Source organism: Physcomitrium patens, chromosome 18 (genome assembly GCF_059467195.1).
Source record: "Physcomitrium patens ecotype Gransden chromosome 18, ASM5946719v1, whole genome shotgun sequence".
NCBI lineage: Eukaryota > Viridiplantae > Streptophyta > Bryopsida > Funariales > Funariaceae > Physcomitrium > Physcomitrium patens.
Genome location: NC_143427.1, coordinates 201,590 through 226,069, shown reverse-complemented (window position 1 = coordinate 226,069; position 24,480 = coordinate 201,590). Strand labels below are relative to the sequence as shown.

The 24,480-nt window shown below is 38.1% G+C and overlaps 3 protein-coding genes across 4 annotated transcripts; 2 read left to right on the top strand and 1 right to left on the bottom strand.

Annotated features, from left to right (window-relative positions):
• Positions 1-10,239: 10,239 nt before the first annotated feature.
• Positions 10,240-12,945, top strand: LOC149987414 (uncharacterized). The gene is made up of 10 exons (XM_090244517.1): positions 10,240-10,360; positions 10,438-10,646; positions 10,764-10,821; positions 10,926-10,985; positions 11,207-11,275; positions 11,584-11,685; positions 11,910-11,987; positions 12,104-12,148; positions 12,402-12,464; positions 12,602-12,945. Exons 1-10 carry the CDS (start codon positions 10,280-10,282, stop codon positions 12,728-12,730), a joined length of 894 nt encoding a protein of 297 aa, XP_090100643.1. The 5' UTR covers positions 10,240-10,279; the 3' UTR covers positions 12,731-12,945.
• A 191-nt stretch (positions 12,946-13,136) lies between these two features.
• On the bottom strand, positions 13,137-17,705 carry LOC149987413 (mitochondrial import receptor subunit TOM40-1-like). The gene is made up of 11 exons (XM_090244516.1): positions 17,445-17,705; positions 16,784-16,865; positions 16,135-16,234; positions 15,851-15,949; positions 15,469-15,519; positions 15,205-15,270; positions 14,827-14,928; positions 14,541-14,609; positions 14,267-14,350; positions 13,966-14,061; positions 13,137-13,711 (listed from the first exon to the last, which is right to left on the bottom strand). Exons 1-11 carry the CDS (start codon positions 17,557-17,559, stop codon positions 13,655-13,657), a joined length of 921 nt encoding a protein of 306 aa, XP_090100642.1. The 5' UTR covers positions 17,560-17,705; the 3' UTR covers positions 13,137-13,654.
• Positions 17,706-19,097: 1,392 nt separating this feature from the next.
• Positions 19,098-21,781, top strand: LOC149987412 (uncharacterized). 2 transcript variants are annotated; one of them, XM_090244514.1, is made up of 6 exons: positions 19,098-19,520; positions 19,618-19,683; positions 19,799-20,414; positions 20,652-20,686; positions 20,908-20,935; positions 21,148-21,781. In XM_090244514.1, the coding sequence occupies exons 1-6, from the start codon at positions 19,242-19,244 to the stop codon at positions 21,243-21,245; spliced, it is 1,122 nt and encodes a 373-aa protein (XP_090100640.1). In that variant the 5' UTR covers positions 19,098-19,241; the 3' UTR covers positions 21,246-21,781. The 2 variants fall into 2 exon arrangements, with proteins under 2 accessions (XP_090100640.1, XP_090100641.1); XM_090244515.1 differs by lacking the exon at positions 19,618-19,683.
• Positions 21,782-24,480: the final 2,699 nt, after the last annotated feature.

The window sequence follows — 24,480 nt, the reverse complement described above, 5'->3', positions numbered from 1 at the left end:
GAATCCCCTGGAACTTTCTAGAAGCTTCCTAATTAATAGAAGTAGCTCGAGAAGTTTCTAGAACCTTCTAGAAAGGAAGCCTCTGGAACCTTCTAGAAGCTTCCTAGTTAATAGAAGTAGCTCGAGAAGCTTCCTAAGTAGGAGTATATATAGGGATCGAGGCTGAAGAGTTCTTCAGTCTCGACAACACATCTCTTGGAGTTCTAGCTCATCTTTCTGGTGTTGTTCTTATACTCATCTGTTTAATCTAGTTGTGCCACTTCTTCTTGAACTTCTTGTTAGATTTCAAGTCTGTATTTTGTGTCCGTGACAGTTTGTCAAGACTACACTAACTTGAAATATCAGAGCTAATTCTTTTTAAGTAGAGTGTGGATTACCCCTCTACTTGAAGGTATACTAGCATTTTTTAGAGGTTGCGGATTACCCTCCTCTAAACTGATACTTCTTCTGTTACAATATTGGAGTCTTATTCTTCTTGGAGAGAGTGGATTACCCCTCTTCTTGAAATTCTTAAGGCGTTTTATAGGTTATGGATTACCCTCCTATAAACCAATATTGCCTCTTATAGGGTCATTTTTGTCCTTCTTTTAGAATGGCCAGAGGTCAAGACATTAGTATGATAGAAAGTTCGGAGTCTAAGTTAGATGCTATTATGAATGCCCTCGCTACGTTATCACAAAGAACTGCAGAGATTGAAGGAGTGGTGGCAAGGCTTCATAATGATGGAGTATCTGGGATAGCACAATCTAAACTACACCAGCCTCAAATTTTGGCACTTGGAGAAACAACTTTATCTCAGGTTCGACAAAAACCACTAGTTCTACAACATAAGGAGCCTCGAGTTAGCCTTCCAGATAAGTTTGATGGAACACGTTCCAAGTTTCGAGGATTCGTCAATCAAATCAGGTTGATAACAGTTTTACAGCCCGAACGATATCCAACGGAGGAGTCACGTGTTGGGCTTGTTGGAACCTTACTTACGGGACAAGCTCTATCATGGTTTGCTCCTTTGTTTGAGAAACAATCATCCATATTAAACAACTTTGAAACCTTTTTGGAAGCATTTGCAGAAGCATTTGGTGAACACGATAAGGTTCGATGGGCTACAACAAAGATCCGGTCGCTACGACAAGGGATGCATTCTACATCAGTCTATGCTTCGGATTTCAGGCAATTAGTATGCAACATCAATTGGGATGAAGAAGCGTTGATGAGTCAATTCTATTGGGATTTAAGAGATGATGTTAAGGATTTGCAGTTAACTCTTTCTGATCCATGAACGCTCAATGAAACCATTAATCAAGCTGTGAAGTGTGATAATCGCCTATTCCAACATCGCCAAGACCAACGCTCAAGATAACATACAATTCGTCATGCTCCAACTATGTGGACAAGCGGTATGAATTTGTATTCAGAGGTGGAAGACATGCAAATTGATGCGGTACGTATCAAATCTCTTACTATAGAAGAAAAAAAGTGATGTATGGAGGATAATTTATGCTTGTATTGCAGTGGAGAAGGCCACAAAGTTAGAAACTGCCCCAAAAAGCAAAATCGAGGCATAGTCAAGACTAGCGGAGTATTTGTTCAAGAAAACGAGGATGCTCAGCCACAGTAGGAACCGTTGTCATGTTGTAACACGAGTATACAGTGAAAATAAAAAGAAAGGGGAATTTTATTAATATTCAGTTACCTCGAATATTGGGAGCAACGACCAACTCCTGTACAAATACTGAGTGGCCAGGTTCAGTCAGTCCGTTACAGTCAGCTGGGGCATACTGAAATACTCCATTCAATTCCAATAATAGGAGTCAGCAGGAAGAGAAGGACCAATTCACACGATGGGTTCGAAGAGCCAATTGGATCCAATTTCGAGAATCCAATCTGGGTCCTCTTATCCAATATGAGACCTAAATTGGTTGGGCAACCCAATGCAGACCTAATTACGGGAACATCCAGGGAACGTTGTTTGCGGCAAATGGACCTCTTAAAGGTAAAAATGGAGGAGAAGGCCTTGATGACGTGAGCCAATTTCAGATCCAAGACGGAAGATTGAAGGAATTCAAGAAAATAAGGTTAGGGGAAGAATACGTTTGAAGGGGAATTGGGAAGAGGGGGGATTTTCAAGTTTTTGCAAGGTTACTAGTTCAGTTTCATTGGAGGTTTTTGAAGATCAGCGGGGTTTTCAAGTTTTTACAAGGTTACTAGTTCGGTTTCATTGGAGGTTTTTGAAGATCAGGGGGGTTTTCAAGTTTTTGCAAGGTTACTAGTTTGGTTTTATTAGAGGTTTTTGAAGATCAGGGGGATTTTCAAGTTTTTACAAGGTTATTAGTTCGGTTTCATTGGAGGTTTTTGAAGATCAGGGGGGATTAGAGAGAGGAGCTTCATGCTTCGGGTCGAGGAAGGAAAGACATAGAATTTGGATTTTTCTTCTTCGTAGAGTTTTGGGAAGACTAAGGCAATCGCTGCAGAAGTCAGTATTGTAATGGTGAATCGGGATTTTCAATGAAGTGGGTTTGAATACTCTTGACTGTTTTGTGAAATCGAGTTACGTCTGTGATTGAAGGATTAAAAGGGTGTCTATAGGATTGAGTATGCGGAGTGAATGAAATTTATTGGATTAATCTAACAAGACAGTCAGTGGATACAAGATCGTAAGTACAAAGCAGTATTGAAGATTAACAGTTTGGGTTGTTCGGGGTTCTCTGTAACATCTAGAGACCTACCGGTTGGGGCAAAAAGGACTTCGACAAGCAGTTGAAGAGCACCCATATAGATTTACAATACATTGTTGCAATCGATTATACTCCAGCAGTCAAAACTGATAGACTGCTTGACTATCGGTGAATCTCCATACTACCTTCTACAGCCAGATGTCCGGTGCGTTCTCGAGCTGGAAAGCATGTAATACGACAAAAAGTGGTGAAGCCGACGTGAAAGCTTGAGGTGGAAGGTATTGGATTTCGGTTGATTTTATCTTTATTTTTATGGAAAATGAAAATAAAAATTTTGAAGGATTTTTGGGAGGAGTTTCTGGTGGGGAATCTTCTAAAGGACAAGGTATGAACATGGATCTGTCTATCGCTAGTTTGTTTCAAGCCTTCTCATTGTCAATGCAGCAATAGCAAAGCAATGATCGAAAGGAAGCTTTGGCAACCAAAGCATTGCAAGCAGTGGTCAATAAAATTGATCAATTTGATGGGAGGAATATTTCAAGGTATTTAAGATGTTATGTTCGTGAAATGGAATTAAATCGGGTTTCTGAGAAGAAAATGGTTGCACTATTTGGACTTGCCACGATACCAGAGATAAGAGACAACATTACATCGATTACGGATCGTTATGGAAATTCATGGGAGGATTCTTCACATGCATTGAAAGACGAATATTTCTTAGAAGATGTTGATCGCATTACTAAGAAGCTGTTTCTGGGATGGATTGAACGGCCTAATAAGAATTTGCAAGCAACAGAGCTACTAAGGGAATTTGAGAGGCAGTACTCTCAATTATCGAAGGTAGAAAAATTGACATTGGAGCCGAACAAAGTTGATCTATTTCTTCAAGCTGCTGATGGAGAATTGCAAGGGAAATTAGAACTCCTTCTTGAAGACAAAGAAGAAGATGAAGGATTGACAACAAAGTGGAAGAACGTTGAAAATGCGGTGGGGTTGCTTACAAAAAGAGAAAGGAGTAAGGATAGGAGCAATATTCCGAAAACAGTACAAGCACCCAAAGCTCCAGTACGTACAACACCACCAACAATGCCTATAGTTCAACCTTCGACATCCTTGTCAAAGAAAGCAGATATGGGTATGGAAGAAATTATACGAGGAATGCGAGATCTTCAAATCAAATTGGCAAGACTTGAAGAGAATACTTCTATAAATAATTCGAAGAATGTTTCAAAACAAGGATATGTACAAAGATGCATTTGGTGTGATGATGCTTCACACACTAGGAAAGATTGCAATAAATTTAATAATATGATACGGCAGGGAATTATTTGCTAGAAAGATGGGAAGATAGCATTGAAAAATAGAGAGGATCTTCTTCAAACCAATTTTAGCAAGGGAAGAATGAGAGCATTGGTTCAAGATTACTTAAAAGAGCATGAAACAGTAGCACGAGAAAGTGCAAGTTATGGTGCTAGAGTAGATGATGAAATTGGTGGAAGTACGAAAACTAGTGAGTTTTGGGCTTCTGCCGTTTCTACAATGCAAGAAGGGAAATTACCTCGAGAAGCGTTATTGAGAACTGCAGCTACAATACGAGGTAGAACAGGTTGGGAGGATCCTATTGAGTCTCTTTCAGTTCATGCATATATTGCTAAGAGCCAACATGAAGCTTTGATGGAAGAAAAAAGACGAGGAAATTTTGATGATACTAGAGATGGAAATTCTTTTAAGAGGCAAACTCGAGGAGACAAGGCTCGGGAGGCAGCTTCACAAGAATTGCCTGTAAAGGATACCTCAGTATCATTGGGAGAAAAAACAAAGGAGACAAAAGATAAGGGCAAATCAATTGCCTATAAGCTACTTTTTGACATTGAAGCGGCAACAAATTTGAAAGGGGTGTTGGAAGAACGTATATTAAATGCTAAGGTGGAATTCACATTAAAAGAAGTCTTGGGAATTGCAAAGAAGGAGTTTCATGATGTTATCATTGACAGCATTAAGTGAAAGAGGCAATTAATAGGTGAAACTGGAATGAGTCATGCTATTGATGCAAGAATATGTAGAGATGAAGAAGAGGTTGATATTGGTTACAAGCAACCAACAAATGAAAAGAATGGGTATAATCAGCGAGTACGTTTCGAAGATTCTAGTGACAAGGAAATGGAAACTTTGAGCCATTATACTCGAAAGCATTGGGCAAGGGCAACTATTGAGGTATTGGTGAAGGTAGAAGATATAGATGAACCAATAGTTGCTTTGGTCGACCATGGTTCTGAAATAAATCTCATGTCTAAAGATCTTTATAAGAAGCAAAAATGGCCAATTGATATGGAACATGGATGGGCAATACGAGCAGCTAATAACACACGGGGCAAATTATATGGAGCTTGTCCAGATGTCAAAATTCGGATTGGGGATGTTGCGACGGAGCAACATTTCTTCGTTCAAGATACAACGTCTTATCCGTTGATTTTAGGACAACCTTATATCATGGCAACACGGATGGAAACAAAAGTACTTGACGATGGTTCTGCTTATGCAAGGGTACGGAGCGAAGATGGGAGGAAAGTTGTACAATTTCTAACAGTACCTCCTAACCATGAACGGAATCGAGATAGATTGAGGGAGAAACCATTGCCAAAGATTGTTGAAGGATTTAAGGATTTTAGGAACGTGCGATTATAAAGCGAGGTTATGGAGGTATAAAAGAGGAGGTACTCTCGTGAGATGAAGGTGCCTTTGATGCGAGTTTTATTGGTATTTTGGAGAATGGAAATATTATATATAAGAAAATTGATGATTTTAAAAGAAAAGAAAGAAAAAGATTATATAATATTGAAAGAGAATTACGCAAGTTAGGTACATTGTAAGATGATGAGAGGATTTTAGGTGTTTATGAAAAAAACGGACTGGAAGATTCATTGGAATTGATTACATGTATTGGGTTAGGAGATAATGATAAGATTGTTGAGATTCATTCAAGAGAGGTTTATACCATACTTGAATCTTTTCAAGCACCAGAAGTCATAGTAGAGACGAGATATAAAACGGCAGATAAGAAGGTAAAGCCTATTGCCGGACCATTACGAGAAGATTCTAAGGAACAAATGGGAGAAGCATCAAAAGAAGTAAGTTTAAGAGATCCAATGAGTATTGGACATCAGTTTACTGAAGAGACTTTTGAAGAATTGAAGATTGGTTCTGATGGTTCTTTATTGTCGGAGGAAATTACTTGCTTCAAAAAGATGTTGGCTAAACAAGGTAGATCGTTTGCCTTCGAATCTTATGAAATTGAGTGTGTGGATCCAAATATTATAACACCTATAGTTATCTTCACTGTATCGCATGTACCTTGGAATCTAAGACCGATTCGAGTACCGAGGGTACATTTACCTAAATTGGTGGAAGTATTAAAAGAAAAGATGAAGATGAAAATGTTGGAACCCTCATTTGTGCTATATTCTAGTCGATGGTTTACGGTACCTAAGAAGAATGGGTCACTACGTTTTATTCAAGATATGCAACCAGTGAATGTAGTAACTGTTAGGAATGTAGGAATTGGACTTATTGTGGATGAATTCGCTGAGGCGTTTGTAGGAAGGGCGATCTATTCAATGGATGACTTGTATTCAGGTTATGATCAATTTCAACTTATCGACGGAAGTAGAGATATGATGATGATAAAGATACCACTTGGATTGGTTAGAATGTGCACTCTTCCTCAAGGCGCGACCAACTCAATTGCGTATATGATGAATGGGATGAATAAGGTATTGAGAGATTTTATTCCGGAGAAGACTATGCCTTTTCTGGATGATGTTCCTAGAAAAGGGTGTAGAGAAGGAGACAAGGATGAAACTTTAGATAAGAGGGGGTGTCGCAAATATGTTGTTGATCATATACAAGATTGTGAAAAGATTTTAACTCAGCTTAGAGAAGTTCATCTTATATTATCGGGTATGAAGTCCGTATTTGGAGTACAAGAGGTTGTGATTGTTGGACATTTATGTGGATCTTACAGAAGAAAACCAGATCCGACTAAAGTTGATGCAATTGGAAGAATGAAAGAGAATTGTGATTCTTTAACAAAGGTTTGCAGGTTTTTGGGTGCATGTGTATTTTATCGAATCTGGATCTCTCATTATGCTCACATAGCAGATCCATTATATGAACTGTTACGCAACGGCTATCGATTTAAATGGGAAGAAAGGCATATTCAGGCAATGCAAAGATTGAAGAAATTATTGATGTCACCTCCAATATTCAGGAAGGTTGATTATAAATGCAATACACCAGTGATTCTTACTGTGGATGCTAGTCCAATTGCCATTGGATGGACTGTGGGTCAAGATGACTCAAATGGGAATAGATTTGCAGTTCGATTTGGAGCTAAAGTTTTAAGTATTCATCAGCGTGCATATTCGCAAGTCAAAAGAGAACTTTGGGAAGTTGTTTCGGCTATGAAAGCTGAAAAGGACTATTTGATTGGGGCAGTAGTAGTAATTGAAACAGATTGCTTACCATTGCTCGGAATGATTACTAACTGTTCAATGCCAGATATTGCATTGTTGAGATAGATTGCTTATATTAAGTCACTAAATCCAGAAATTAAGTATGTTACTAGGAAGAACAATTTAGTAGCAGACATGCTATCTCGAGCAAGAGGAGAGAGGAGAGGGTTCAGAGATTTGGGATTTAAGGAGGTTAAGAAAAAGGGAGGATTGAAGATTTTTGGATAGGGGTCAGAAAAGGGACTTATGGTGATCAATGCTGAAAGGTCGATGTGTTGTACTAGTGAATCGGGGTTTTAATGAAGTGGATGTGATTATTCTTGATTGTTTTGTGAAATCGAAGTTACGTCTGTGCTTGAAGAATTAAAAGGGTGTTTATAGGATTGAGTATGCGGAGTGAATGAAAATTTTTGGATTAATCTAACAAGAGAGTCAGTGGATACAAGGTCATGAGTATAAAGCGGTATCGGAGATTAGCAGATTGGATTATTCGGGGTTCTCTGTAATGTCTAGAGATCTACCGGCTGGAACAAAAAAAATTTCGGCAAGCAGTCGAAGGACATCCGTATAGATTTACAGTATATTCTTGTAATCGTTTATATTCCAATAGTCAAAAATCAATAGATTGCTCGAATATTAGTGAATCTTCATACTAACTCCTACAGCCAGACGCTTGATGCATTCTTGAGTAGGAAAGCACCTAATACGACAACGTGGCGACGTTCTATAGGGCCTCCAATATGTGTTGACTTTGTAGGACACATACCTTGACTTACAAGGCAAGTTTTTCTATGTGTGGGCCACATATTTAGCTTGATCTTCAAGCTAACAACATGTGTGGTACATGGCCAACTTGTTGACCACGTTTCTAATCCAAAAAGTCAATTAAAGACACCTATGAAGTTAAAGCAGCGTCTATGAAGCTTTTAGGAAGCTTCTATATTAAATACTATAGAATTAACTTTCTTTTACCTACTTATATTTGTAATTACTAGCTTACATGAGTATGTCTATGACACCAACTATAAATCCAGCTCAAGATCCTAAACCATAGATTGTTGTCCAACTGCAAAATTGCAAGGATAGAAGAAATAAACCAATACTATAATAACAATTGCACCACAAAGAGCATCAACTATGGACTGTGACATTGTAATTTGTCATGGCCATACCAAACACAAGCAAGCAAGATTGATAAAAAATAGTCAAGCCGCAACACATTTAAACTACATCCAATGGCCGCTTGGAACCTAAAAAATTTAGGAATATTATCCAACAACCTTTATCTTTCATTCTCCTGTTTAGCTATACATGAGCTTAACTTCATTCTAGTGGATTTTTATGTTCTTTGTTACTACTCTTTTAATATTATCATGTCTTCAAGAATATCTTCTTGTGGTTGTTAGATATAAATGAAGCTTTCCCGCCCAAATATACTTACATCTACATATGAGGATCACATTCCTTGATAACTTGATGCAAAAGTGGTATTTTGAACTATCTAAATGGTGCAATTGGTAGATATCCTTAGTTTGGTTATAATCTTTTATTATTTTTTTATTTTAATCTCCTTTCTAATTATTCTACTTTTTATTAAGAATCTCACTAAATAAATAATACCACTACTTAAAAGTTTTAATTTTTATTTAGCTATATTTATAGGAATGAAATAATAAACTATAAAATTATAAAATACACTACAAAAATATAATTGTTCTAGAATTTGTAAAAGAATTCCTACAAGGATTTATATTCTTACAATTAATACTACTTATCTATTTATCTAAAACAATTCTTACAAACTTCACCTAAAAATTATAATTTTTTACATTATAAGTATAATTTTTATTTTAAAACTACAAGGGGATCAATTTGATGATTTACAAGCCACAATCTCCACAATATATAAGTTAAGATAACAACATTAAAGGCTACATTAAAAAAATAAAAGATAGAAACTAGGCAAATTCAAAGAGAATTTGAAAATGCTTGAGATTAACTTTGAAAGAGCAAAGAAGAGAATCAAAGATTCAAAGAAGAGTTGAGGCAAGATAGCATACAAGTACATGAACATCTAAATTCTCACATCTTAAGAATTGTATGATATTTCTTTTATTTTTTTACATAAGGATTATTTGTTTAATCACTATAGCTCTTTTATAATTATCTTTTGTCTTTTAGTAGTTGTGGCTTTTATGTGAGTATCAAAATTTGAGTTCAATTTTATTGTTAAGATTAAGTTATGTGAATCCGAATAGTAAATTTTAATTAGAGGATTAATTGAAAACATAATTTTAAATCATTTATTTATAAAAATATTAAAATTAGTAATTTTTCATTATTTGATAATTTATTAGTATTTATAAGTATTTAAAATTTATAAGTCTTATTAAAAGAAGAGTTATAAGAATAGAATCTTAGTAATTCTTAAAAGTAATTATTTCAATTAATTTAGTAATTTTACTTATTATTAATTAACAATATTTAATTATTAAGATAAATATCTATAATGGCATTTTAGCTACTTATTTTACTTATAATAAATAAATCTTATAAATGATACTTAATAGTTAAAAGAAGCATGAGAAAGAAATTCATGTTCTTTTACTTATTTATATCAAAAATTTAAAAAAATATTTGATTGAAATTTATTTTATTACTATAAGAATTTACTAAGATATAAAAATATAGGTTCAAATTGATATTAGCATTTTAGAAAAATTATTAAAATTTTCAGAATTTATTAAGAAATTATTTTAAAATAATTTAGAAGTTTTTAGGATGTTTTAGGGAAAATTTTAAAACTTTAATAAAATAAAATTTTACTACTTTGGAAGCTATTATGTAAAAATGAAGCAATACTTAAAGACCTTGCAAGGTTTATAGATTAATTGGATGCTTTTAAATACTATAGTAAAGTTAACTATATATATATATATATATATATATATATAAATCACAAGATGGTTTAAATTAAAAATCTGAAATCTACATAGTGTTCTCTATTAACCTACCGCTAACATACTGTTGTTGGAGTGAATCCCAATTGCAGCCCCCCCTCTGCACCTTTCTCGCACATCCCCAACACTCCCAATGATCGCCTCCGCTATGGCATACGCTTCTACTGCTGCCCTGCACTCCTGCTTCCTACCTGCCTTCCCCTTGCAGCCCCAGGTATGTCCCTGCCCCAGAGTTCCCTACTCCCTTCTCTATTCTGCATCGCGTTCTTCTTGCTTATCGTCGTGGGGTAGATTGCAGATCTTCCTCTTCGTCATTCTCCTCATCCATGGGCTTCCATTGTGGCACGCCGCCAATTTCTTCTCGGATTTCCACCGCTCGCCATTTCCATCATATTCCCTGCTCCATCTTCTCACGCTTCCCCTCAGCCCATTTTCCCAGCTCCGCCCAATTCCTTCCTGCGCTCCCTAGGTATCGGCGATGCTGATATATACTACCCCAGGTATACCTGCCTCAAGTCCTTTCCCTCCCACCTTGTGTGTTCTCTTCTCAACTCTTTTGCAAACTCTTACTCTGCTGGCGCTATGCTGAATTTCACTCTGGTTGCTACGCTTTACAGTTTCTTCGAGGGAACTTGGAATTGTTTTTCTACACTTATTGCTGTTGAAACACCCCAGGTACCTTCTTTCTCACATATCTTTCATTTGGAGGTCAACGTTCCATTTCGAATTGTATCCTCCACGGCTTTACTCTGACAAGATGGCAAACTAGAGTTGTGTAGGGTGAAGACAAAGCAGATCGGAAGAGCTTGGAGTACTCGCGCAAGCAACTAGGTTACACGGTATTATGGCTTGTTTTCTGAAGTGCGAGATGTTTGCATTCATCATTATGAATTGTGATGATTGTTTTTAGAGTGCTTTTTGTTAACTTATTGTAACCACTTCAAAATCGGTATTTCTGAACTTGTCAACTTACATTCCTACTTAGTATTGTGTAAAACTTGGGCACTACTGAATGTAAAACGTTTTTGATCGTGGGGTGTTCTGGAATGGAGATCACCAGGTGGAGTACAAGGCCCGCTTTGTTGTGTTTCAAGGAAATGTTATTGGTGATAGGAACTTTACTACTTCCGTGAGTCTTCTGTCTTCTTGCTCCTGGATTGACGTTTCCACACGTCATAAACATCTTTTTAGTGGAACGAATGAGGTTCAGTCGGTCATCAAGAAGCATGCATTCACACTGGATTAAGGCACTTCGTTACTTTTTTTTTAATGTAAATGCCAGAGCTTTGTTTTAATGTGTTTCGCCTCCTAGTATGCCCGAATATTGCTACGTAATTTTGATCCCAATTGTCTTGGTGATGTAAATCTAACTGAATTTACTTTGGTGTTGTGGAGATTGGTGACTGACTAAGCATGCTCTTATCCTCATGCGGCCAGTCTCTCGTGGAGTCTACAATGGGGAAGGATGTAATAAAGGGATCCTCATGGGATCCGGAAAAGCCTAACCGGTTGTCCCTCATGATTCGTGGTGGAGTGAAGGTAAGATGCGTATTTTGATATGTTACAAACCATTTGTGTGTAAAGTGGACCGTTGTAAATGCGTTTGTTCCGAGCTCTCAACACACAGTTTGTAGCATTAAAACTTCAAATCCCTTTGAAGTGGACAAGCTCACTGACTTTACGTAGTGACTTGTGGACATGCAACTGTTTCTTGTAGTTATCTATTAAAGAGTTCACCAAGTTGTTCCACTGTTAAATTGCAGGTGGAGAACCTTGTCACCAAGCGGTCTGCAGAAGTCACAGGGCCAGGTCAATTTGACACGTCCGAGTTCTCGAAGCAGGTATACCTCGCCGATGTGAAAGTTTAAACAAGAGAGGAATGGATACTATATTTTTTAAGACATCTGTCATTAATATTTATTTATATGGCATGCTCATGACATGTGATGGCAAACAGGTTTTTGATAATAGCGCAATGAAAGATGGACCACCTTCAGTCAAGGTATCATCATAAAGTGTATTTAGCTAAAACTACACATCACCAGCTAGTTTAACGCTCTTGCAGCACTGTATACGTTCCCTATTTGGTTGCTTTCCTCTTCTTGCTACTGGCGATGATCTCGATGAATATCGAATTCTTTGTTTTCTTTCTTTGGTTCAACCTAAATATGGTGTCACCTGTCCGACAGTCGTTCTGAAAAATCACGTGCCACTGTTTTCTTTATGCTAACAGAATCTATTACTTCGGTTTGCAGGCTAGCCAGAATTTAACACGATATCGCTGGGATCCGACAGAAAATCCTCCGAATGAAATCGAGGTCTGTGAATCCTTTACCATGTTAGTTCTTAACAAGGGGATAATCTTGAAGTGACTGTATTGCGCAAGTATTGAATCATTTTGCAGTGCATGACGTCTACTGGATACTCATTTCGTCTGATGGTTGACCGGCTACAGGCAATTCAAAGAATAGCAATGTTTCCACTGCCAAAGGAGGGCATGGATTTGACCGACATTATGGCAATGGACAAACCTGTGACAGTCTACAAATATCGTGTGCGATTTGCACGTGACAGTAACCCCTAATTGATCTGCAATACTAAACAATTCGTTCTAGAGATGCTAATGCCAGACTTCAGGTTGAACCGATGAGGACTAGACAAGGCAGACAACATTAATAGAAAGGACAATGTAGGCAAAATTCAGTTCATAAAAGGTCAGACCATGAGCAGTGCAGTTCAGTGCCACAAGTAGATTCTAAATTTCCCAGAGAAATAAAACTGCTTCAAACTGTTGTAAAAGAGAGGCACGCAGACGTTCCAAATGTCATCCAACTAATCAACAGTAATGGAAGTTGCGGTCCAACCCCACATTCCACTACAACTACAAAAAAATACAACACGCTAATCTCTGAACAATAACAAGACAATAATCATTATATCGTACATGTCCATACAAACAAAAAACATAACAACCGGAAACAAAACGAAACTTGCAGATTATAACGTCCAACTTCAAATTATAAAAACTTCAGCTCCCAACTCCTACGATAATCTATGTAGTGTTCACTATTAACCTACCGCTAACATGCCCAACCAAGTAAGTTGCACAAACCTCCTAGCCAAGTGAAAAAATACCGTGGAGGTGCAACCCAATTGTGTCGCTTCTACCCTGATGAAGTCATATACTCGAGAACAAGAAGCAGAAGCAGTTCAATCTCCTTACAATAACATTCACTGTTCCTCGTCAATCAGTTCAGAGTCCAAAGGGGTGTTTCCAGCACCTTTCGACATTGCAACAGCAAATTAGGATCAGCTTTGATGGTGTAAAAGTGGGCACCATCCCCAGAGGAGGAGGACCAATCAATAAAATTGCCATCGCTCACTCTGAAAATTAGAGCAAGGCGACAGAAATGACAGTTCAATACTTTCACTTCACTTCCCGAAGAGATGCATATGGGTTCAAACAATGATCATAACCTCAGTGCCTTCCTAACCCTACATCATAGTCTTATTCGCCCACAGTCATGCCGAACCCAAACTTGTAGTCCTTTTTCCAGTGATCGATCTGGCATCACAAACCAGGGACAGTCAGTATTCCTCCTCCATCAGAAAACAGAAAGGGTTTCTTGTGCAGGTCTCATCCGTGATACTATCGATGCAAGTCATGTGCAAATACACGCTGCCACTCATTACTAACCCAACACAAGACCCAGTACAACACACAAACTGCTCTTTGGGATATCTATAAACATCTTCAAAACCCGACTGCTGCCGGGACAAATCGTCCAACGGTCGCCCAAAAGAGGCTGGAACACTAACCTCCGCAGAAAGCAAGAAATTGACACCAAGGTTAAGTCTCTCCTCAAGATAAGCTGCGATACAACCATTTGTGTCCAACCTTCCCCTCAAACGGCACTGCAAAATCACCCAAAAATACATGAAGCACAAGGTCGAGAATGTCCAAGTCATATTCGGCTAGTTATAAGCTAACGCTAAAACACACGCAAACTGGCCACAGAAGATCAACAGCAACTGGGTGCCACACTCTGCTTCTGCTTTCCATACACCGTCTGAACGATACAGCCCATACCATGGACGCATATGTTTAAAAGCGTCTCACCTGACGAAGGAGGTAGTCGTATCCAACACTAGTGGTTGCCTCCTTTGAATTCCAGTTATACAAGAAATCCGATGCCAAAGATACCTGAAGCGTCAGAACAGCGTTACTTTATGGACTACCCACCGATAGTTCTGACACATGGAAACATGCAAAATGGCCAAACGAGGATGAACTGACAAGAACAAGCACCTCACACCATAACCCAATTTCCATGTGGGCTTGACCATGTCATTTTGCAAAGCCGGCATAGTACTGAGCGAGAAATCAAAAGTACCTTGTCTGACACTCGTTGAACATAGGTCAACGAAACGATGCCAGTGCTTGCAAATTGCCCCGTTGCCACCTGGACAAACAGACACTCTTAGTGATCGACCTCCTGGGCCAGCGGACCATGACCACACAGAACCATTTAAAGCAGACATTCTAAGTGGACAACTTAGGATGCTACTCGCCAGAATTTGCTACTGAAGCTGGCACCAAGCAGAAATGACCACTGCCGTTAAAAAGAGCTCTAACGGTTCCTAACAGCAGCACCCGAAGTTAAGGACGGTTATCCATACCACTTTGTCTGTGTTGTATCGGCCAGCAAATCCAATGCCCGACTTCCGCTGATGGCCCAACCAAAACACTTCACCTCCCAGAGCCACTGTTGGCGTTACACTCTGCTTCCCAACCACGCCATATTCTATGAGCACAGGGATAAAATCTCGTGCCTTGCCAAGAGTGCAACTAACGCTGGCATAAACACTGATCAAATAGGTCACATATGAGGTGCAACTGTCCAACCCGGAGGCGTTATGAGCATCATGCCTAGAGCTGCTCGGCACATCCTATACATTTGTACCTCCCAACACCATGAAATCTCAACCCAAACATGATTCTCACGTGTTCCAAGCAGAAAGCAACCAAGGTCAACAGACAAACTCCGGGCACTGAACCTGAATATAATTGAACCCGTAAAAAGCATTGTTGCCTAGCTGTAATTGAGTCTGATAATCTTTCCCCTGCACATATCATTCAAGCGCAAATACGCCGTTAATCTCAAGGCAAGTTGCCGAAACCATGCGGACAGTACATGATACAGTGGCCCCCTCGACCAAAAAGCAACTTCACTGTCTCCTCCAATCCAGCTTCCCGCAACTCCAGTTCCAGAAACCAGGTCGACGACATGGCACAAAACGATGCAAGGTAATGGAACCAACCCTGTAGTCGAAATGGAACATTCCTTGTGAAAAGTGCGGTTCATTTGTAAGCTGTAACACCAATGGAAAGAGGCAAGCAGTTAGAGTCAGCACGTGACAAGAAGAAGAATCACCATAACTGTATTTCCTAGCGCAAATGCCACTTGTACGCACGCACCAGTGTCGGTATCGTACCAGCAAAATATCACATCCAAAATTAAGTTCCGCCCTAACGTCTTCTACAATTCCCTGGCTCAGTGTCCACATGAACTTTGTGCCCAACAACGAGACCAGAGAATGCCTATTCCAGAGAATTCACACTTGGGCGAACTTGATTACTATCAACGCGGCACCAGCCAATAGTCAAAAAACTAGCGAGTTGCGAAGACATCTCATCATTTACCTGCGCGTTCACTTTTACTGAAAATCTATCGGTGAAGTCATACTTGATTCGAGCGCTCATACGACCGTCCGTCAAAATACGCCCAATAAGCATCATCATCTGAGGTCACACAAGTCTCAACACCATCAACTACAGGCCACCGGATGTGCTCAACAACGGACGGATACGTTTCAAGCCACCGATCTCATCGAACATAATTCCCACGATGCAAGTGCAAGTGCGAAAGGGTGAATCGGTTGTTGCAGGCATCGAGGAGAGCAACAGAGGGAAGGCGAGAGTATGACCCGTTGGTCGATAAGGTTTGCTCCGAACTCATAATGAGCCGCTGGAACTTTGATGATCTGCGCCCCTTGGGATGGCACCTCCACTGAGCCCATAAACAAACTGCAACAATCAACAAGGCTGATCAAGTACGCTTTGCACACGCAATAGAAGCCCCACAGAAATCATTTCAGCTTCTCAACAATCCCCGGCATTATCCAGCGAATGACGGAATCCGGATGATGAGTTCAACGTCATCAAACAGCTAGAGCGAGTGCTCTGACCCAAATCAGCCGTCCTGGCAACTACGAATTCAGGTTCATTGTGTCACTTTTTCCAGAAAGGTTAGTCTGGTGCATACACGCAGGTCATTCCCATCTCGGACATTCCTGAGTTTGCCCAACGTTGAGAACGGTCCCATAAACTCCGATGCTGCTAGAGACACGACATAAAGCTGACCCTCGCTGTGAAATTGAGGACAAGAAATAACAGACTCCGACCTCACAGAGACAGCGGACCCCAACGGAATACCAATTCATGGCATGAGAGATTGAACCTTCTTTTAAACATGCCGCTGGTGGCAACACATACGTCCGCTACCAAGCAATTATCGGCAACATGGCTAAGATGTACTCACATAAATTTTCCACCCAGAGATACCGGACTCCTCACCTGTGACTTAGTGAAAACCGTTGATTGAGTGGCTTTGTGAAGTCGAATCGAAGGCCCTCGAACAGCTCCGGCTTAAGGGACACTAGAGATCCAGAAGAGATGCTGTTAGCAAATATAACAAATCATGCTTGGAACTAGAGCGAAAGTTGTCACCAAACATGGCAATGCACGCTTCGGAAGCTGGCAAAACTACCCAGAAAGAGAATCTGATAATAGGTGAGGCTATTGGAATTTGCCCAGCTAGCTCCTCGGTCAGCCTTAGAGCTCCAGCTAAAGCTACCTCGCCAGTACAAGCGATTCGGTTCTGAGCTAAGGATTCTTTTTTCCTTTTTTTGTTCTTCTTTCCAAATTAAAAAACAAACCCCTTGAAGTTGCGAAATCTCGCCGGGACTCGAACATGCACGCAAGGTTTGACAGCGTCATAAAACTCAAAAATTATAAAATATGAAAATAAAAACAAAATCCGCAAGCGACGGAAAGGGTGAATTTCCGCTTTTCGACGGGCGTTCCCCACGGAAACACCACGAAACCAAGCAATGCTGTGCACCAGGGGGTGGAAGGAACGGAGAGAGGCCGTAACGACCTAACATGAGGGAGTGCGGCAATGAACACGGAGGTGGCACGGAAAGAGGTCGAGGAATAAAGAGAAGAGGAGACTTACTAATGTTCTCGCGCTGGATTTCATCATATTTGACGGGGCAGGGCAAATTGAGCCAGTCAGGAGAAGGGGAACGATCAGGGGAGGGGGAATCCGATTTGGCGAAAACGGCGCCCATGGTGGAGGAATGGGCGAGAGGGAGGTGGAAGGGGTCGGAAGCGGGGAGCGGCGAGGGACGCAGCGGGCGATCAGCAGGTGGAACGAGGCGAGGAGGACATGACCACCGCAGAGATAAACCCTAAACCCAGAGGGGCAGGGCGGAGGAGGAGGGAATGATCCAGCGGAGGTGGGAGGGTCAAAGAAAAGGAGGGCAAGGAAGGCAGTGCCAAACAGAAGACAATGTGTGTGGGGTTCCGGGGCAGGGGAGGGGAGCGGGCGTACAAGTGAGGCAGTGAGGCAGTGAGGCAGCGAGGGACGGAGCGAGCGAGCGAGCATGCGACAGAGGAGCCTGATGCGGCGGGGGGGCCAAGTCACCCATTCTCGTTCTTGTTGCTGGGTCACCATGTCACTCCCACTCTACATCGCGGTGGTGCCCGTGCCATCGCTAGGTTTCTGCCCTCCCCCCGCTCCTGCTGTTCGCTTCGCCCTTCTCTCACTCACTGCCCCCTCCATACCTGTCACTGACTTACTTTTAGGCCCCACGCACCTTGTTGCTTCATGTTCTAACCAGTAGCAAGTCTACAGAGTTCCTCCGGTTCATGGGTTCATGGATTCATTTGAGCCTTTACAAGGAAGTGCTTCATTCAAGAAAACACACGATGAAGGAATGAAACGAACAAAGGACGTAAATCAGTCCTCTCATTGGTCAAAGATTTATTTTTATTTTATCAACTAGAGAATTAACTTCTAGTTGCATCAGATGTCCTCAAAGCAAGAAAGCGTTGGTATCTTACAGGTTTGTTTCCTGTAGAGTTTTGTAAAGAATTGGATCATCATTACTTTTTATGGAACTTATTGGTAGAAGAAGATGTGATGGTATAGAATGTTCATAAGTTGCAAGTGCTCATTATTATTTGATATGTATACTTACACTCATGTTTATGTTTTGTTTTTTTACTATGTGTACTCTATTATTATAGGCATATAGACTTATATATATATACGTATAGATTTATATTTGTTTACATAATTATTTGTGGAAATCCTGAATAGTTTCCTAAATTTTGTTTATTTTTTATTTTACTTTATTTTTAATGTCTCAAATTGGAGTATTGAGATTGTTGTATTGAGTAAATAAATTTTGGAGATTAGTATTTTTATAGTGTGAATGTAGCAATGTTATCATGCTATTTAATTATATTGTTAGTATTTACCACGTGATAAGAGTATTTTTTATTTATTGTGTAACAAATTACTCAAATTCATTGGCTTTTGTCTTTTCCTTTAGAAGAAATGTAATTTGGGAGAAGAAGTTTTTGTTGTGTGGATTGATTTTTACCGTCTCTGTTGAAACCTGTTGTAAGACTTTTGACTTTAGTGTTAATGTGTTATGTGTTGATGATGAAATGGATTAGAAATAGATTGTTTTGGTGTTTGGACCGCGACGTGGAAATGCAGCAGGCAGAGTGGCGGGAGTGATGAAAAGGGATTTCAAATGAGTGAAAGTGGATGTGATTTAACTGCCAGAGATTGAAGGTGGGAGGGGGAAGGGTTATGTTCTATCCTACAGCAACTTGACTCCACTTTCTTTCTTGTATTAAAATTGCGTTGTCCAACTTATATGCTCCACTTGCTGGCTCGTGCTAGATTGGATTGTTTCACTCCATCTTTTTACTTGTTATCACATCTGTTGCAGCAGACATGGCTCCCACATGTGCATCACCGTCGTCGTCTTTGTGTCAGCCTTGCTGGACAATTGTCACCTTCGCTTATTTCGTGCCGTGCTCTGGGTGTTGGCTTGTCTCCGGTGCTCCTCTTTCTCTCCATCTTATTCACCCTTTCCTCCGATTCCTCTCCCCAAATTTCCGCTGCCCCCTGGACTTCCCCCTCCACAGCCTCTCTATCTTCATGCCCTCCTCTACAAATATTTCCACAGCTCCCTGCCTCTCCGCCGGTTTTTTTCAAATTCGTTTCGATCAGGTAAGTTCTCTTACCTGAGTTCCCTTTCCTATCCTTCATGTCTTCCTCAGCTCCTGGTCATCGACACTGTATTAACCTTCAACCCTCTCAACTTCAGAAGCGCAAATTTGTAATTCGGTTCGAATCTGCATCACACCTCACTGATTGCGTCACTGTTCTTCAGGCACGTCCACTGCACCAGCTATTTTTATTCCTCTTATAATCATCTTCCTCCCGGTTAATGAGTCTTACTAAGTTTTGGAGGCAATTCTGCTCATGTTCTCTCTCCCTCTCTGCAGTCGGCTACCACATACGGAGATCTCTGGAATTTCCCTACCCTGGATCTTGAACACGATTGCCACGGCCTTCGCGCGCTCCTACCTACAGTGGCTCAAGAACAGCGGCAGAATGACTGTTCCTTGTTACGGGAGTACTCTGAACAAGCTCCTGTAGTGAACAGTGGACCTCTACCGCCAAGCACAATCGAACTAAATGCTGCTGCTGTCTGCGATTTGAACACTCAGAGAGTTGCGCCAAGACTCAAAATGAGACGCAAAATCTGCAATTCTTCCACCTCAAAGTTTTTTCCTGTGACTCGGTGTCCAACCGCACCAACAGCAACCATGAGTAGCTCTTTATACTCAGCACCTAGATATTCGCAAAATCAGAACGACGTTCTTCGGTGGCAGATGCGCGACAAAGACCCAGGAACTTGCCAAGTCGAAGATCGACAACAGTCTAGCTGTGGAGATGTTGTGGATGGCCGTGTAAGCGAAGAAGTTGTGGTTTCTATTCCGACCATTTCCCCGGTTAATAATGGTTTGAATTGGTCTCAGAATCCATCATTCAAGTCGTCAGAGTGCGATTTGGACATAAGGACGACGGCAGATATGTTCAACATGCATGCATCCGAAGGTCTGCAACTTGTGCAAATTTCTCCTTCCAGTTTCACTTTAAGGAATCTCCAAATCATTGTCGTAATTTTACCAAAAGTTGATCAAATTAATTGACCCTTTGTACATTCACGTTTGCCTTGGTTCTTTCTTCCATTATCATGTTCCCTACTTTCGAAACATATGATTGCATACGCTGTCACTCAAATTTGCAATAACTGAAAAGCAGTTCAATTTGTTTTCTGATGTCGTTCGACAGATTCAGAATTTGGCGACCTCCCAGATGAACTTTTGGTACATACTACATTTTATGTTGCTGCTTTTAAACAGAAGCTGCTGGAAATCAGAGCTACTAAATTTTCTTGTCTCGCATTTACCTGCGAGTTATTACAGAATTTGTAGGCTGCTAGAAGAATGTAAACAATGGCTGTGAATTGGAGCATTCTCATTTTCTGGTATTGTGGCACTAGGCAGCATTGTGTCGAAAAACATTGACCTGGTGACGTGACATGCAGGGTTGTCTCCTGGATCCGTCCTTCCGATGTAAGTTTCTGACAGTGACAAGTTTCAACGATGTTTTAAGACTAATTTCATCAAAAATGAGAAACTCGGAGTCAAGGTCAATTTGTATGCACTACGTGTTTCATTTCAGAAAGAGCAACATAACTCTTAACATGGTCCTGCACCGCTTTCTTTCCATATTTCTCTTGCTTGGAATGTCTTACATGACTAATCCATGTTCCTGGGTGGTACAGCCCTTGTGGAGAGTGTCGAAGGAATACTTGGGGATATCAATAACCCCGCAAACATTGATTTGATAACTGTTGCTGATTTTTTGGCGCTTCGTCCATGAGGATTTGTTGTCAAGATAGCCGTACGGGTTGAAATTACGGCCTGGCTTTCGACATATTTCAGTAGTTTCTGTGGAGATATAAACCAATTTTTCTCGAAAGTTCTTGGGCAACTGGCCTTCGCTGAACGATTTAGATGTAAGTGAACCATTGGAATTATTTTCTAGCTAAAAGTGTGGAAGCAATGAATGATTACCAGAAACAATTAGCGCAAGGTTTCGGCGTGATGCCCGACACAATGTTAGTTACATCTAGGAAGCTCACATACATAGCTATCTGCCACATGACATCCTTTAGCCAACTATTTCCACAGTCGCTGCAGACATTGGCTGAAGCGCGTCAAGAAATTGAAAGATGTAACCAATCAGTTGGATCAGCTGAAGCGGATTTACGATCATGGCATTCATTTCAAATTAGAAGGCTTCACCCCTAAGCATTAATGAGAAATAGAAAATATTGCTTTTTAACATTTACAATGATTGTAATACAAATATGTAGAAATATGTGATCATGATTATTAATCAAGTACTATTTTTAATTTGATGTGAGTGTTTGTCAAACAAGTGACACTTCTACAACTCAAAGAAGGGCACTAGAGATTTTACAGAGTTTATAAGATGTTTTAAAAACAATGCACCTAAAATATTGCTCCTATTGAAAAAAGAAGATATAGATAAAATGCAATAAATGTTTAATAATATGAAATATTTGATCTTTGTTTCAAGAAAATTGTCGTCTATTTTGTAAGAAATCAAATATTGAAAATGTAATTTAAAATTTTAAAGGGTAAATTTAATATGATATGGTAGAATAACTAATCTAAATATTTTACAAATAAGTTCATACACCAATAAGAAAGATATAAATGTATTTATCATATTAATATTTTATTAAAATCACATTATCATAATCTAAAACTTGATGTATAATCTAATATATACATATAATATACATATAAAATCCAAAATAAAAAATAGTTATATATGTATATATATATATATATATATATAGAAAGAGAGAGAGAGAGAGAGAGAGAGAGAGTGACCTCTCTATTACATAAAATCTTTAAAGATTTAATCTCGCAAATTAATTCTTCAAAAGTTTTAATGATCTAATCAAAAGCCTTAAAACTTAAATTATTAATTCAATCTATTTTATAATATTAATAAAATTATATTCTTTCATTACAATTATTTTTTACATTCACAATTAATAATATCAATTGATGTACAAAATTATAAGTCAAATTCTGAAAATGATTTTATTCAAAATCTAAAATAAAAAATTACTAAAACAAATCATAATACTTAAAAAATAAAAAAAAATCTATAGTATCAAAGTACTTCTAAATCAATTTGATAATAAATTTAGATTTTAAAATAAAATATTCTTATTCATGGTTTAAAAGTAAAAACTTTTATGTAATATAATATAATATAATATATGCAAATTAAGTTTAAAATATTCAAGAAATACAATCTATAGATATAATAATCAAAGTTTAGGATTTAGAATTATAAGATTATATGAAGGCGTTTTTATTTTTTTATGGTTTTTGATACTTTTAAATTGAATAATATTTTTAAATTAAAAATATATACATTAAAGAATTATTTATAAGATTTTATTTTTGATATTAGATTTTATTTTTATTATGAGTTATTTTGTCTTTTATACCAAGCTAGTTATCATCATGGAACAAAACCTAGATGTGCAAATAAAATAAAAGAGAATCTCTTTATATTAATATGAGATTTATGATTGTAATTTTAATATTTTTAAAAGGTGAATAAAATTCACAAAACCAAAAATCAAAATCACTTGTAATATAATAAATCATTTATTATAATATCACCATATCAAGCATCAAGTCATAGAGGATAACCATAATTAATAAAAAAAGATGTTTTTTGAATAAAAAAAATATATCATATTATTATCAACAAACTCTGCCAGTGGTAAAAGAGTTGTCTAATTATTTTGTTGATTGTTGATGGTTCACCTCAAATATTGCTCCAAAACTTGGTTTATACACTTTGTTTTTTTATCAATTTGAAGTTAAAAAGCCAAATATAGCTTTATGTCTATCTATAGAATTTTAAAAAGAATTCTCTAAAATCTTGATATTAATTTAGTCATCCTATTTAATATAATATCCTTGGACAATCCATGATAGCAATAGATATTGTTAATAAAAAAAAATTATTATTATTATTATTATTATTTACATATGATAGATTTGTTACATAGTACAAAATATGCTATCTTAATAAAATGATCTATTATTATAAATATAGAACCATATGAACTTGAGACTGGAAGATCCATCATAAAATCTATAGAAACAAAAGACCATAGTTGTTCTAAAATAGATAAAGAAATTCATAAGATCAATGATGAGGAATTTTTTGACTGTAACAAACGTCACATGATTGCACAAAGTCTTTGATTATCCTTTACATTTGGAACGACCAAAAATCTTTAGATATTAGCTTGAAAGTCTTATTATATCCAAAATATTATGACCAACTTAAAGAATATGTAATTCTACTTTATATTTTAGAATATATAATCGTCTTTTAAAATAGTATATATTATTTTTAAATTCTAATTTAGAAGTATCATGAGATTTAAAAGAATTATTTTTAATATCATGAATAAGAAGATCGAAGGACATATTTGACTAAACTTACTATACAAAATTAAATCAATGATTAATGTTGATTTCATTGCTTGAAGATGAAAATGCTTTGACTTTAAAAAAATTATTCTTTGTTGATCATTAGGTACATCTTCTTTTTTGGATGCAAGATAAAAACACTTAAAAAGAATGTTTAATAAACCTTATGGATTTTTTAGGTCAATAAGTGATCTCGAAATCAAATCTTGATAAAGATATGCTCTAATGGGCTTGGCAACAATTCAAAATACATATTATTTTAAAATACTCAAGATTCTTGTGATCTATACACATGGTGATTGGAATGAAAATGCCTTCTATATAATAGCGACATTCTTAAAATGAATCTATAATCCCAAGATGTTCTATATTGTAGATCTTGTAGCTAATCTTGGTTGCTAAAAATTTCTTAGAATGAAAAACTACCAAGTAGAGCTTGTCATTTGCTTCTGTTTGTAACAACACTACATCTATAGCAAAATTTGATACATTTTTTTCCATAAAAAATACCTTAAAAAATTCAATACAATACAAAATTTGTGTAAAAATAAATGTTG

What these genes read in the sequence shown, in the direction of transcription:
- LOC149987412 (XM_090244514.1), top strand. Translation starts at nt 19,242, where the DNA reads ATGGCTCCCACATGTGCATCACCGTCGTCGTCTTTGTGTCAGCCTTGC. An exon ending in TTCAAATTCGTTTCGATCAG is followed by an intron (nt 19,521 to 19,617) that starts GTAAGTTCTCTT and finishes TCTCAACTTCAG; the next exon opens with AAGCGCAAATTTGTAATTCG. An exon ending in CAACATGCATGCATCCGAAG is followed by an intron (nt 20,415 to 20,651) that starts GTCTGCAACTTG and finishes GTCGTTCGACAG; the next exon opens with ATTCAGAATTTGGCGACCTC.
- LOC149987413 (XM_090244516.1), bottom strand. Translation starts at nt 17,559, where the DNA reads ATGGGCGCCGTTTTCGCCAAATCGGATTCCCCCTCCCCTGATCGTTCC. An exon ending in CGGTTTTCACTAAGTCACAG is followed by an intron (nt 16,235 to 16,783) that starts GTGAGGAGTCCG and finishes TGATTGTTGCAG; the next exon opens with TTTGTTTATGGGCTCAGTGG. An exon ending in CAGTAAAAGTGAACGCGCAG is followed by an intron (nt 15,520 to 15,850) that starts GTAAATGATGAG and finishes TTGGTGTTACAG; the next exon opens with CTTACAAATGAACCGCACTT.
- LOC149987414 (XM_090244517.1), top strand. Translation starts at nt 10,280, where the DNA reads ATGATCGCCTCCGCTATGGCATACGCTTCTACTGCTGCCCTGCACTCC. An exon ending in TGATTCGTGGTGGAGTGAAG is followed by an intron (nt 11,686 to 11,909) that starts GTAAGATGCGTA and finishes GTTAAATTGCAG; the next exon opens with GTGGAGAACCTTGTCACCAA. An exon ending in ATCCTCCGAATGAAATCGAG is followed by an intron (nt 12,465 to 12,601) that starts GTCTGTGAATCC and finishes GACCGGCTACAG; the next exon opens with GCAATTCAAAGAATAGCAAT.